Source organism: Montipora capricornis, chromosome 12 (genome assembly GCF_036669925.1).
Source record: "Montipora capricornis isolate CH-2021 chromosome 12, ASM3666992v2, whole genome shotgun sequence".
Lineage (NCBI taxonomy): Eukaryota > Metazoa > Cnidaria > Anthozoa > Scleractinia > Acroporidae > Montipora > Montipora capricornis.
Window position 1 is genome coordinate 14,700,295 of NC_090894.1, and position 13,579 is coordinate 14,713,873.

General features: G+C 39.9%; 1 protein-coding gene across 2 annotated transcripts in view; it reads right to left on the reverse strand.

Annotated features, from left to right (window-relative positions):
* Nucleotides 1-4,931: 4,931 nt before the first annotated feature.
* Nucleotides 4,932-13,579, reverse strand: part of LOC138027616 (protein PALS1-like) — a 29,067-nt gene continuing 20,419 nt past the window's right edge. The window contains exons 17-24 of one of the 2 annotated variants that reach the window (XM_068875168.1): nucleotides 13,225-13,292; nucleotides 12,178-12,230; nucleotides 11,992-12,060; nucleotides 11,119-11,205; nucleotides 10,429-10,509; nucleotides 9,816-10,018; nucleotides 9,125-9,259; nucleotides 4,932-7,646 (exon numbers count right to left, since the gene is read on the reverse strand). In XM_068875168.1, the coding sequence (XP_068731269.1) occupies nucleotides 7,452-7,646; nucleotides 9,125-9,259; nucleotides 9,816-10,018; nucleotides 10,429-10,509; nucleotides 11,119-11,205; nucleotides 11,992-12,060; nucleotides 12,178-12,230; nucleotides 13,225-13,292 (891 nt within the window). In that variant the 3' untranslated portion in view covers nucleotides 4,932-7,451. The remainder of the gene's footprint in view (nucleotides 7,647-9,124; nucleotides 9,260-9,815; nucleotides 10,019-10,428; nucleotides 10,510-11,118; nucleotides 11,206-11,991; nucleotides 12,061-12,177; nucleotides 12,231-13,224; nucleotides 13,293-13,579) is intronic. The other variant, XM_068875169.1, reaches the window with a different exon arrangement.

Consider the following 13,579-nt stretch of genomic DNA (forward strand, 5'->3'; position numbering starts at 1 on the left):
TCAAGTCTTAGCTTAATGTATATTATAATTTAGATCTTTTTTCCCCCAATGGACTTATCATTGGCTTTCCTGAGGGTTTACCAAGAGATCAAGTTACCTCTAGGGTTACCCATGGAACAAATCACTAGCATTAATTGCTTAGTTTTGGGAACTACATTGTAGGGTAAGGCAACCCCAGATATGCACCCAACGATTTGTGATTGTTCAGGATTAGTCAATGGCAAATCATTTTCAATGTTATAATTGTGGGTGAACGTGTGGCTGAGCGAATTTGGTAGAGTTTGCTATGATTTTCATTCTTTTTGTAACATTTATTTACATGTAAAACGAAATGATACTCCAGCTGATGATGTATTACATGAATGAAACAAACAGGAATCAAACTAAAACTGAGCGATTACATTTCTGTCTGACATTTTTTAACTTGATGCATACTAATGCATTTCTCAGGCGAACCTGATGGAAGTAATTAACACTATTTTTCTCTTACGTATCACTTTTCATTAGCTGTATGTTTGTTCTTCAAAAAACACCATTTACAAAGACTAAGATATGTGGAGTAAAAAAAGAAACATTTGATTGCACAAGATTTTAATGAATTGGTAGCAAAAATGTGTGTTCATTTTGGAACACACATTCAGTGCAGAAAACCTGTGGTACAGTATCATGGACACTATTCCAAAATTACCTTGAGCGGAAAAAAAGTGTTATGTGATGGCAGTAAATGAAGGTATTGTGTCCTCTTAATGATAAATGTCCCCATTAATTAATTAACCCTCTTGACGCCTGAACCGGCCAAATCTGGCCAGACTTAATATGTTACTCTGTCTAATGCCAGACTATTTTACTCGTCACTGGGGAACCCAAAGGAGTCAATGGGTTAATCATTTGCTGAAAAACTATGTCTCGATTATTAATTAATTTAATTAATCAATTTATTTAATTAATTAACCCTTTGACACCTGAACCGGCCAAAACTGGCCAGACTTAGTATTTTACTCTGTCTAACGCCAGACTATTTATCTCGTCAATGGGTGAACCCGCAGGGGAAAGGGGATTTGGTGTGTATTTTAGGCCCTGTACCTAATCTACTAGTAGGTTTTTGTTTGATCATGTAAACAAATTGGCAGGGTGTCCTGGACGTGGATTCCTGGGAAAGGTAATGATGTGTGCACGTGCATATTTGTCATCAAGAATCAATAATTTTGTGTAGCATAAGGGTTAAAAGAATAAGCTTTGACCAAGCCAGAAAACAGTTTTATTAAACGTCATTGTAACAAAATTAATTACTTTTGATCACTTAAATCAGGCCCCAACCAATGCATATTGGAAGTTGTTCTCTGCACAAACAAAGCAAAAAAATTTAGTGTAACATTTTAATCATGTAGTGTTGGCCTTTCCAAACATAAATGCTCAAAAACAACGTAAGCAACTGAACTTTCCCACACTTTTCCGTTTTCAAAAGTTTCCTTTTGATTATGATATATGATGATAATGATGATGATGATTATTATTGCAAGCACTGAAGTGGGAAATGTTGTCCTCAAAGTTCAGTGACAATAAGTCTCCTTAAATTTTGAATACTTTTCAAAGAATTATTGCCGTCTGCAATAACACTCTTTTCTGCAGTCCAAATTTCAGCACCAAAGTCCTTTAATCTATCAGTTAACTTTTTTATATATTTGTTCCTAATGTTCCTATCACTATGGGTACAACCTTCACATGAATGTTCCACAGTTTCTTCAACTCACTGCCTTCTTCACTCCCTCGCTCCCTATTATTGTTTGTTCCTATTATTTTACAGTTATTGTTACTACTATTTATACTATTATATTTTCATTCACTTTTAGTCAGTAGCAGTACATTGCCAATTTGGTTTTGGCAGAGTTGGGACAATGTTAGCCTGTTACCTTGTGAAAACAACCCACTGCAGTGCAGCAGAGGCCATCAGCATAGTAAGGAGAAAGAGACCTGGATCTATAGAGACAAGACAACAAGAAAAGCTTGTGCAGGAGTTCAGCTTGTCACTAGGTTAATTTTAAGCAAATATCCTGGAATTAAGGACGCTGCCTACCATTGTTATTGCACATACGTTCTACGCATCTCGAGATTCTCAGGTTTCCTATGGGTGGTGCTTTTTGCATGGTTTAAAACTATGTGGAGAACTTAGCAAGTAGAAAATTGGGGTAACCACTCATTTTTCAGTGATAATAAAGTTTCAATTTGGAAAAGAATGCCATACATTGCTTTGGAAGAATATGTGGTTACCCCCAGTTTTCTTTTTGGATTTCAATAACACTTGTTAAGATCTGCTTTCCCGCATATACTGTAAACCCGGCAAAAATATCTTTGAATTAGTAGGCACCATCCTTAATAAGGACATTTTTTCAACAAAGTCAGTGGTCCTTACTTTTTCATGAACATTACAGTGAATTGCCATGTTGCTCTTTTCATCACTGGGCCTACCTCCGAACAACTTGAACAGTTTTCGCCACGCTTCTGCCCTGATGTTGATTGACTTTCCCTTGACATTCTCACTTTTTGTCACTTGCCACAGATGTTTGTGGATCTCACCCATAGATGCCTGAAAATCTCAAACTTCTACTTTCCATCAAGTATGAATTATCAAAACCAGTTATAATTATCGATGCTAAAATGAACGGTTGAATGACTAATAAATTCTTTTAGAAACATTGAAAGAGTGTAATAGAGAAACCAAGATGTCACGCTAACAGCAAACTGAAGCATTGCGTGACCGTTCACGAGCCTTTGACGTGTTATCTCATTCTCCAATCAGTCCGAAATCCAAAGTATTTGTGTAGAAAACTGTTAGTAAACGAACAGATCTGTGGATTTTTCCCATTCGTTATATATCCCAGTCATTTTCGAATTCATTTATATGTCACCATTCTTCAGGAAGACTTGATTGTTTGTATCGGTCGACTGTAATGTTTGTGCTTTCTGTTGCATTGAGTTCAAATGCTTTTGACGAAATGTTCGTTGAATTGGTCCTGTTAGGAGATTCATTTACTCTTCTTGTAGCGGAGAGGAATATTCCCACAATTAAAAGCACATTTACGATTATCAACGCAAAGCACACCCTTGCTTTTCTTGTGGACAGACAAGTCAACAGATGCGATGACGATTGGTTTGAGTCAGGAGTGGTTCGCATCGTAATTTATCCAACAGTTTCTTTGTTCAGGTCAAGGTGTTCTTCATTCTCTTCTTAGCAGCTTCTCAGGTATTTGTGGTCGGCCAAACACCACCGTCATTGATAAAAGTGAAAGTAAAAACTCTTCACCACGTCACGATCACCTCAAACGTGACGCGCAGGCACTCAGTCACAACGTTTACCCTATACCCTCAATCAGACAATAAACAACTTTTCACTGGTAAATAGGATACTGGCTGCTGCACAGGGTGGAGTTCCTCGCAGTAAGTATGTAGAATGTGTCGATATGATGTGATACCGGGTTGAAAAAGTACAAAATTAAACAAGAACCCGAAGGCTGCAGCGTTGCCAGTGTAGAATGATTCCCCTCAGCAAAATCCCGCCAGCACGTGCTTTCAACTCTGATGTTGCCAAGGCAACTGTCAAACCTTCGGTGGACCGTGAAAACGTTAATTTGCTGCTATTCTTTCGAACCGCAGCAAATAGCAACGTTTGGTCGTGCACAAACTTCACGCGGGTGAACAGCACTGATTTATAAAGGTGACATTTGTTGAGTTTTCAGTTGTATAGTTCCGTACAGGTGAAACTGCCACAACGTTTAACGTTATTTCATGGAAGTAAGTCAAGTGACTGAGTTGACTGTTCCCTGCTTTCTTTTTGCGTTCGCTGACAGGGCCGACAAGTGCGGGAAAAGAGTCCTGCCATGGGTGGGGTGGAAACTCACTTTGATCCAACGGCCATCCACAACTTCAAACCGCATGCTTATGATAGCTGGGTGTTACAGCGTTTTGTGTTACCCCGTGTTATCTCTTCCCCGGAACAGTGGGCACTTGTGCTGTGTGTTCCCCCTTTCCTACCCATAGAACATGTCAGTGCTACAGTAATGTTTTTTTACAGGTCACAGGCCATTCATTACCAATACAAAAAGTATCCTTAACATGCAAAACAGCCAACCTTAAGCCTAATTAGGCCTAAACAAAAGTTTTTAGCCCAAAGGTTAGATTTTATGAATGTTTGGGATACTTTTGCGTCGATCAACTCGAAACTTCAACACCCCCCACCCTCCCGGGCAACTTTTGAAGATTGGATCATTCAAATTACCGCCCCCTCGGGCCAAAATGGTGTTCGAATGCCCTACCCTATCGTTGGATTTGAAGGATTTGCCTGTCATACCTTATTAAAGAACAATCGTCGTCGGCTCCTGCCGTCTTTAATAAAGACCTTTTGAAGCCCTTTTTTGTAAGCCAATTGCTCACAAATGCTACATCTCTTTCTTTAAACTTTTCCATCTCGTCCAAACACGTGTTTTATAGCTGTTAGCGACTTCGGCGCCCGAAAAAAAAAAACAATTACTTGAACCCTGGCACTTCCGGTTCAATTTTCCTCACCCCACGCAGGCAAAGGTCAAAATCCCCACTCCTCGTGCACAGAAGATTGTCAAATGCCGGTGGTTTGAGTGTATCAATTTGCGGCCTTGCCACAGCAGTCACAAATGGATTTATTTTTAGATACACTTTGCGCGCGAAACAAACAAAGGGCCGCCAATTTTAAACAATCAGAAGAACCATGTCACGCGTGACTGCTTCTGCCTTGTTTTTCAGGGACATGGCAACTGATTTTCGCGGGAACGGGTAATCTATAAATAGACTCATTTATGACTGCGCTGGGGAGCCCACACTTGCTATAAGAACACTCTTATCTAATTCACTCTTGTTGCAAGCCTCTTTCCCAAAACAAGACACTGGAATCAAAAGCGAAATTACGTTGAAATTATCCTTTATTTGATCCCATAAAATAAAATGCCTACAGAATAGGGACTTAAGTGATGTTTGACGAGTTGACGATTGCCAATTAGTAGATTTTACAATTTGCCACATACTGGCGACACTTGGTGACCAATGTGCATTCCACTGCGCTCACACCACAACGCGTCCAGCACTTTTACAATAAATGCATAAATTAACAGTGCCTGCTTTGAGCGTCTTCATTTCCTTACAACAGCAGTTCCACCGCATTCTTCGTCAGCGGAAAGCACAAGGGAAGAAAATGTCGCCCATTTTTCTCAAAGTTACAGACACTGTAAGTCAGATGAATTCCAAAAGTTAAAAATAACCTGTGATAAAACGTCATTGACAGAATTAAATATTTTAAGGCCCAAGAAGAATATAAAAATATCTGCTTCCAATTATTAACAGCTTTCTAAAAATTTACATTGAGAGATTATTTTTTGTTGCTTACTAAATCTTTTCCAAGTGTTTTTCTGTTCTTTTTCTTTACTTGTGCGCAATTCCTACACCTTACTTTTATGTCTGTTTTATTTTCATAACTAATTTTTAATGAGCAAATTTTAGCGAAATGGTGAGACGTTGGCGATTAGCACAAAACTTAATCTTTAAAAAGATAGACTAGTCCCATCTACACTTTCTTAGAAAACCTCACATTACATAATTGTACTATTTACATAACCACTCTGTAAATGTCATGTAACGTATACAAAATGAGTTTGTATGTTTAAAAAATTACACAGAATTATAAGACTATCACGGTTAATATTTTTGATATCAAGAAACAACATCAATCATGCTGAACAAAGCTTAAATTGTGATTGGGTAACAGGGTCTTTGAATTTTTAACCAATCACAACCAAAGAAGCTGTTTCTGTTAGCCATAAATCACTTTCCTTGCATTGCAGATAGGTTTTAAATTTCCCGCGCCAGAATCAGTGACTAGTGACTGATCTTTTTTCCTGTAATTTCTTGGGAAGATTTTCATTGGCTTATTCCACTTCGCAAGCGCATTAAATGCAAAACTCCCCCTTAAACAGGTTGGAACTAAGAGTACAGAAATCCAGCAAAAGTATAGCGTTGTTTAAGGTATCAAAGGTCTAACTAGGTCGAGAAGACCAATAATAATCATAAATCGACTAAAATATGTGGTTCAATCAGATAAACCAATACCTTTTTCTATGTGAAAAAGCAAACCACTTAAAACAAAATTATATTCTGAGCGTAGTCCAGAGTTGAGTTGCTCGACCAGTGGGCTAACCAGTGGTGGAGTAACATAAACCCCGAAGAGTTGCATGGTTGTCGTGATACTTAACACTGAGTAAAGGCCTGGCCAAACGCTCGCAACATTTCAACGCAACATCTTGCAACATTGTTGCTTGATGTTGCGACATGCGTTGAACGGGGTGGATAAACGCACGCAACATTTCCATCATTTTCAACGCAACATGTCAATGTTCATGTGCCCCAGGCCCCTGAAGATAAAGAAGTGGACCTAACGCAAATGCCTTAGCGCACTAATGTTGCGTGAACGTGACCAAACGAGTACAACATCACGCAACATCCAAAATGTTGCACGGAAAATTTGACCGTTTTAAAATTTGATCCAACATCATCCAACCCGTTGCAACATATCGCAACAGGGTGGCCAACAATGTTGCAAGATATTGCGTTGAAATGTTGCGAGCGTTTGTCCAGGCCTTAACACCGAGCAGGCCTGAGGAAAGACAACCGTCAGCTTATGTTAATGATCAAAATAATAAATTTAATCTTACAGTTACATCAGCTTGTGACAATTTACGTTGTTAAGAAACCTATAATTCTTGCGAAGTGAATATGTCCATTTTAACAGAATATTGATTCATTTAATACTCTTTGTAACCAATGAATTTACAAAGAGGAAACAAAGATGGCACAAAAATCCAAGCCATCGGGATATTTCCATTTTAACTTCAATTTGAAATCAAATTAAACCCTTTTCACCCAATAGCTCAGGTTAATTTTGATCTGTAAGTTGCAAAGATCTCACAAAAGGTAGTCTACTTGACTATAAATTTGGTAGAAATCAGCTCAGAACGAGTAAGTTGGTTTCACGATACTCCGGTAAAAGAATATTTACATCGGGAATGGATTATTTTTAAATTCCGTTGAGGTAATTATTAAACATTTGTTAAAAAAATATTACTGTAACTTGTCCAAATATACGCAGATTCAGTTGTAATAAGGCTCATCCTCGACCTGCTTGTCTTTTCTTGAGTAAACATGTCGCTCGACTAAAAATACTTTTGTTAATAACTTTATATATGGTTTGATGAATCACGTCATGTCGGAACCACCGTAACCTCCTTTCTAACATTTCTCTTCTAACGCGTCCTTGTGTGAAAGAAATACCATCCGCTGCTTTGCCTGTTCTTGATTGTGTTTTGCGGCTGTTTCGTGCGAAATTTACGTCATATCACGCATGTACTCTCCATTTCCGCAATCGTTGTTGCGAGCTACAAAATGGCTCGGCTCTCTTGTACCCAGAAAGCTGGAACCCACTGAGCTTCGACATCAAGTTTCTCGATGGTTTGTCTTAGTTCATCGAACGTTCTCTCCAAATCCGTGTTCACGATCTTTTTATCAAAATAATGCCCGTAATTTTCCTCCATTTCTTGCGCTTTTTCGACCATTTCGTGGAGTTCGGCGTTCTGCAAATATGATCAGGAGGTTAAAAACTGTTATTAAATTCTCAACCTCGGATAATGCATTTCGCGTGCTCTGATTGGTTCACTCAATCTCGGTTATCAGCTCATATACCTTGGTTTGACCTTATATGGTAAATGATTGCGTTCAGCGTTGCTAAACTAAAATATTTTCGTCGGAATACCAAATTTCTCTTTGAATAAAGCCACAAAGGAGAAAAAGAACTTTTTTTGTGGAAAGTTTGGATCAATTCCGACGTTTAGAAGTACGCGAAAAGGCAAGAAATGTTTTTGTGATGAGCCTGCGTCTGTCTGACAACAAGGTATTACACAACATCGCATCAATTCTCATCAAGTTTTTTTCGATTTCGCACGGATTTGCTCGCTTTTTCCGCTCGTATTTCGTACTTCTAAATTTGTGGAGTTTAAGGAATTTAATAAAACAATTATTCCATTCGCGCTTGTTAGATATGAGAGTGGTTATAGCCAACTCGGTGCTACGCGCCTCGTTGGCTATTTACCAGGCTGATTTAGCAACAGAACGGGAACGTCATTGGCGACGGCGCGCGCAGAAAAAGCACCAATGAGAATTCAGAATAGAGTAGACTCCACTCTTTTCTTCTCTATTCTAAATTCTCATTGGTAGTTTTGCTGCGCGCGACGTCGCCACTGACGTTCCCGTTCTGTTGCTAAATCAGCCTACCATCTCATATCCAAAGCGCGCTCATGGAATAATTGTTAACGATTCTTTGATTGCAACTGACGTCATAGCGGCCATGTTGGTGGAAAGAATAATAGGGAAAAGTCTTTGGAAGACCTTACACAGCAATGACCAGAACCAGATTGCTGGCCAGCAGTTTTCGTTAAAACAATGGTTTGCTGGGGGTGCCCAGTCTCGCGGGCTCAGAAAACCTGGTTGTGGTCATTGTTATTTAAGGGTTTTCAAAGTCTTTTGGGAATTTGACTATTATAATGCAAACCTTGAACTACATTTTGCTATTGTTTTGGCACCAACATGACCGTCTTATCACGTGAGGGGAATCAAAGAATTGGCGAGTTGCTTGGCTCAGGCGAAAGGATAACTGGAAAATCTGAACCCGCGGCAGGATTCGAGCCTACAAGCTCCGTAACTCTGGTCGGATGCTCTACACATTGATCTACAAGAGTTCCTGGGGGGGAGGGGGGGGGCCGGGGGAGTTGCTGGGTCGTTTATCAAGGTCCCGAATGGACAACATGTCCCACTAGTCTGCGGGCTCTACAGTCCAGCCTATCATCTTTCCCGCGGGTGGTTTACTTGCTTACCGGCGAGAATTGAGCAATCAAATTCGACGCGATCGTACTTAAAGCACAAAACGGGTCTTTGTTCTAAATGACTGCGCTCTTTATATCTCAACAATTTAATGATCAATTTATTAAAGTGTCAACTATCTTGCGTATATATGCACTTTCGCCGATAAAACACTTTTTCGCCAAATAACACTTACATTCATTTGGGCATCTGGTTTAGGGTTAAAAGGATCCACTTTTCCTCTTCTAAGCTGGATAATTCTATCATAAGGAGGGGGTTGTATAAAAACCACGTAAGGTTTGACATCCGACGCCATGAGTATTTTTAGGGCCTGATAAAATAAAAACAAAGTTTATCAGTCGACGAGTCTGTAACTCAATTATCTGGCAATTAAATTAGCAGGTCAATGAGTCAGTCAGTCACTCATGCAGCCTGTTAGTCAGAGAGCCAGCCAGTTAGTCAATCAATGAATCAGTGAGTCAGTCAGACGGTCGGTTAATCAATCACTCAATCAATCACTCAATCAATCACTCAATCATCGGTATGACGGTCGGTGAGTACAGTTGTCCGTCAGCCTGTCGGTCATTGCGCCAGCCAGGAAGCTGGTCAGTGCGCCGGTGAGCGAGTCTGCCTGTTGGTCATCCAGTGAGTAAATGAGTGAGTGAGTCAGTGCGCGAGCGACCGAGTGAGTGAGTGAGTGAGTGAGTGAGTAGTCCGTCAGTCAGTCAGTGCCCCAGCCAGAAAGCTAGTCAGTCAATCAGCCAGCCAGTCAGTCAGGTACTCCGTCCTACAGTCAGTCAATCAGTCAGCCAGTGGGTAGAAATTTCTTGTGGGTGAACTTCGAACCAGTTAACATCTATATGGAAGCTGATTAGAAACTCGCATACCTCGCAATTAAGATTTAAAATACAATATTTTCCAGAGTTGGCCACTCTTCTGATTGAGTCCAGAGCTGTTCCATAACAATAACCATGGATTTCGCCGTGTTCCACGAACTTATTGGACACTATATCCAGGTCAAATGCGGATTGCGGCACAAAATAGTAATCTCGTCCGTGTACCTCTTCCGGTCTTTTCGGTCTACTGGTATCTGGGGAAAAGACAGCGCTTGATATTAAGACAGAATTAATGTGACATCAATGTGCTGATACATAATTATGAGCCTGTTAAATGAACTAGAATGATGGGGAACTTCTTGTCATTGTTACTAGTTGCACTTTTTCATTTTTAATTGTCGCAATCCTTCTTGGGGGATCTTTAAATCGACGAAGTCTATCTTCCACCTTCTCTAAGACGAGTTAATTGATTGATGCACTTTTTATCTGTGGCAGACGGGCGAGCAGAAACAGATGATTGACGTAGTTTAAGCTAGTCATACAGAAGAGTAAAATAGCTACAACCACAGAAAATTGAACGGAAGTTTTAGCCAACGAACAAAAAAGAGAAATTTTACGTTTTACTTAATGAGCAACAGTTCCTTTTATGACGAACGCTACTTACGAGGTACTACCCCAGCATATCGTTCTTGAGAAAAGAGAATCAGCCTTTGTCTTAGTTCTTTGCGACCAACTCTATCAGGACCTGGAAGAAAAGACGTAAAGTTTTGTTCCAGTAGCCATTGTTGGCATGGAAAATCGACCTGCTGCCCGTGGGAAGCACTTTCTTCTTTGGACGAAATCAAATTGTTGGGCAAGATGATGACCCGCTTTGACCAAAGAGACAGGATAGCCACGTTTTTCGAAAAAACTGGTACATCTCCTCTGATTTGCTGGAAACGCGGGCCATCATCGTGCCCAACAATTTGAACGACAGTCAGCACTACAAAGGCCACAAAAGGATAAGAATGACAGAATTCCATTCAACCTCACTTTCCATCCTCATAATCACGCGGTCAAAGGTATCATTTTTAGCAACTTTAAAATACTCCAAAATGATCCCGAGACTGGTAGAACCTCCACTAATTTCATTCAAACGCGACAAAAACGTAGTCAACTTTTGAGTTAGAAGCACTCAAAACCAACGAGCAACCCGGCACCTTCAAATGCGCGCGCTCATGATGCAAAACTTGTCCTTTCACTCTTAACACTAGCAAAATATTGGAACCTAAGCGATCTCTTAAGATCACACAAAACCAATATAAAGATAGTGAAATTATGCCAGAATTAAAAAACTTTATACAAGTATACTGACCTATAAGCACCACCGGACGTTTTTTCTGTGGGTCGGGTTCTAAGAGCGCTACTTCTTCATACGTCAGAACCTCGTCCGCGACATAATCTACGAAGTAAAAAACACATCAAACAATTGAGACGAAAATTTACAAACATGAATAGTCTATTTTACAGTTGTGTGCTTAGTTACCTGAAACCTCACTGCTTTTCTAATGTAAATTCTTACTAATTAGTATGACAACAACATCATTAACATACGAAAAGGAGGGAGGTGTGTATCATAACAAGGTCAACACCAGCCTCACTTTCATTTAAAGGACAGGTAACTAAGGCAACAACTGTAAAGAGGTCTTGTGACGACGCAGTTCGCGGGGAAAACGTGATTTTTTGGCTTGTGGACATCCCTGTGACTTTGCTCAGCATAAATATCTTTTTTAACTTTTAAAAGGCTAAGTTTACAGTTTACCGGCATAGAGCATATATTTTACGCTGACCCCTCGCTTCCAACAGGTCGAAGAAGCTAAACAGAGCTAGCGAAATTGGCAGTCCCTTGCTAGTTGAACACACTGCTTTGCTTTGCAGTTTTGAAAGACGTATTGCATTGCAAAGGAGCCTTTGAAACAAAGCAGTGAGCCAAATGACTTTTTACTTGGTTTTATTAAATGTCATAGCACATTACAACTGAAATTTTGAAGTTAAAATAACCATAGGTGATTAGGAATTATCTCAGTGGGAGGGAGGGAGGGGGGTTTTAACGATTAGAGCACTTCAACAGACTCGTTAATGGCACGTGTATCTCGCAGTGCGTGGGCAAGTGCACGTGGAAAAAGTGCATAAGAAAGCGCACGAGCACGTGATGATGAGCAATGCTCACTTGCAAATAATCGCTAACCTTCGTTATGCTGTGCATTGTAAAGAACTTTTTTTCTTCGTTTTCGTTTGAAGCAGAGGCATCCTTTGTCTAAAGAAAAGAAGGACATTGGAAAGCAAACGTTAGGATTAAATCAAACTACTTTGCATTGCCCTAGCAAAAATCTTTAACAAAATATCTACGCCATGAAGTATTTTATCTTCTTACTTTCTTTGGACGCTGTCTCTGTTTCTCGAGCTGTTTTCCTCATACTTTCTTTCCTGTCGACAAGGATACCAGCATAGAGGTTTTAAGATATTTCCCTCAAGTCACATGACACTATAAATTGTTACTAATGTTAAATATTCCCTTTTCTTGGCCGGGGGTCAGTTCCTCGAAGCCTCGTTAGCGCTAACCGGTTGTTAAGAGGTATCAAAACCCACAGGTTTCCATAGCATTTAACGCTGGTTAGCGTAAACCATGCTTCGAGCAACCCGGGCCTGGACGGTGGCGAAGAAAGAGAACTTCACAACTCAGTCAAAAAACAATAGGTTACATGAACAAAACCAATGCCTCTGCACGCTCAGCGCGTGCGTTCAATAGTTTCTAACAACGACGAGAAATCACCACATTTGCGGTAATGTGGAGGGCTTGAACACCCATCAACTGATGTTTAATTCTTAATCATGCTTCCATGCCGTTTATATCAGTTCAATAACACGATACTTGCTTTACATTTTACACGGGAACAAATTGGAACATTCTCTATTTTCGAATTCCCCATAATACACTTTGTATGCCCTCAAATTTTGCATAAACTATTGTTTTCAAATGCTCTTAGGGACACTGCATATTCCCAAGAGCATTTGAAAACAATGGTTTATGTAAAATTTGGGGGGCAGACAAAGTGTATTATGGGGAATTCGAAAATAGAGAATTAACGAAATTATTAAAATAACGCGAAATTATATTTTGATGTAGCGTGTTCCAGGTTCCCAGATAGTCGGTGAAACGAAAGCAACCGTGTGAAAAAACGAGTGGAGGCTTGGGTCGAGTGGGGCTCGCCTAACGACACAATTGGAACTGTAAGAAAAGTTGTCATGGCAACATTGTAATTTCACATGTGAAATTATAAATTGTGGAGTAATTTGTCAACCTTGTTATTAGGCGAGTAACGTGTGCCACCTTATATGGTTGCAAAACTAAAAGTCCTTTTAGTTATACATTACGGGTTGGTACCCCAACTCCAAACGAAGCAAACCAAGTTCAACTTACTGTTGTTGGAAATGTTTGGATGGAATTAGACCAGCTAAAGTTTTGCCTTCCTCACCAACTCTCCATGCCTAAAACAAAACAACAACAACAACTCTTGACTGAAACGTCTTCCCCACAAAGTATATTAAAGTCAAGTCCTTAATGTTAATAATTCAACCACAGACGCTGCTAAAAGAGGAGGAAAGAAGGATAGGGCTTAATCTCTCGTCCCTCTGACAGTGCTGCGTTTTACGAGTATTCAAAACATTTGCTTTACGGATAAGAGAAAAGATCCAATTAGTGATTGACCTGTTCCTACAAAAGCCATACCTTTACCAATTGAGCTAAACCAGAAATCATGGAATCATGACGTCAC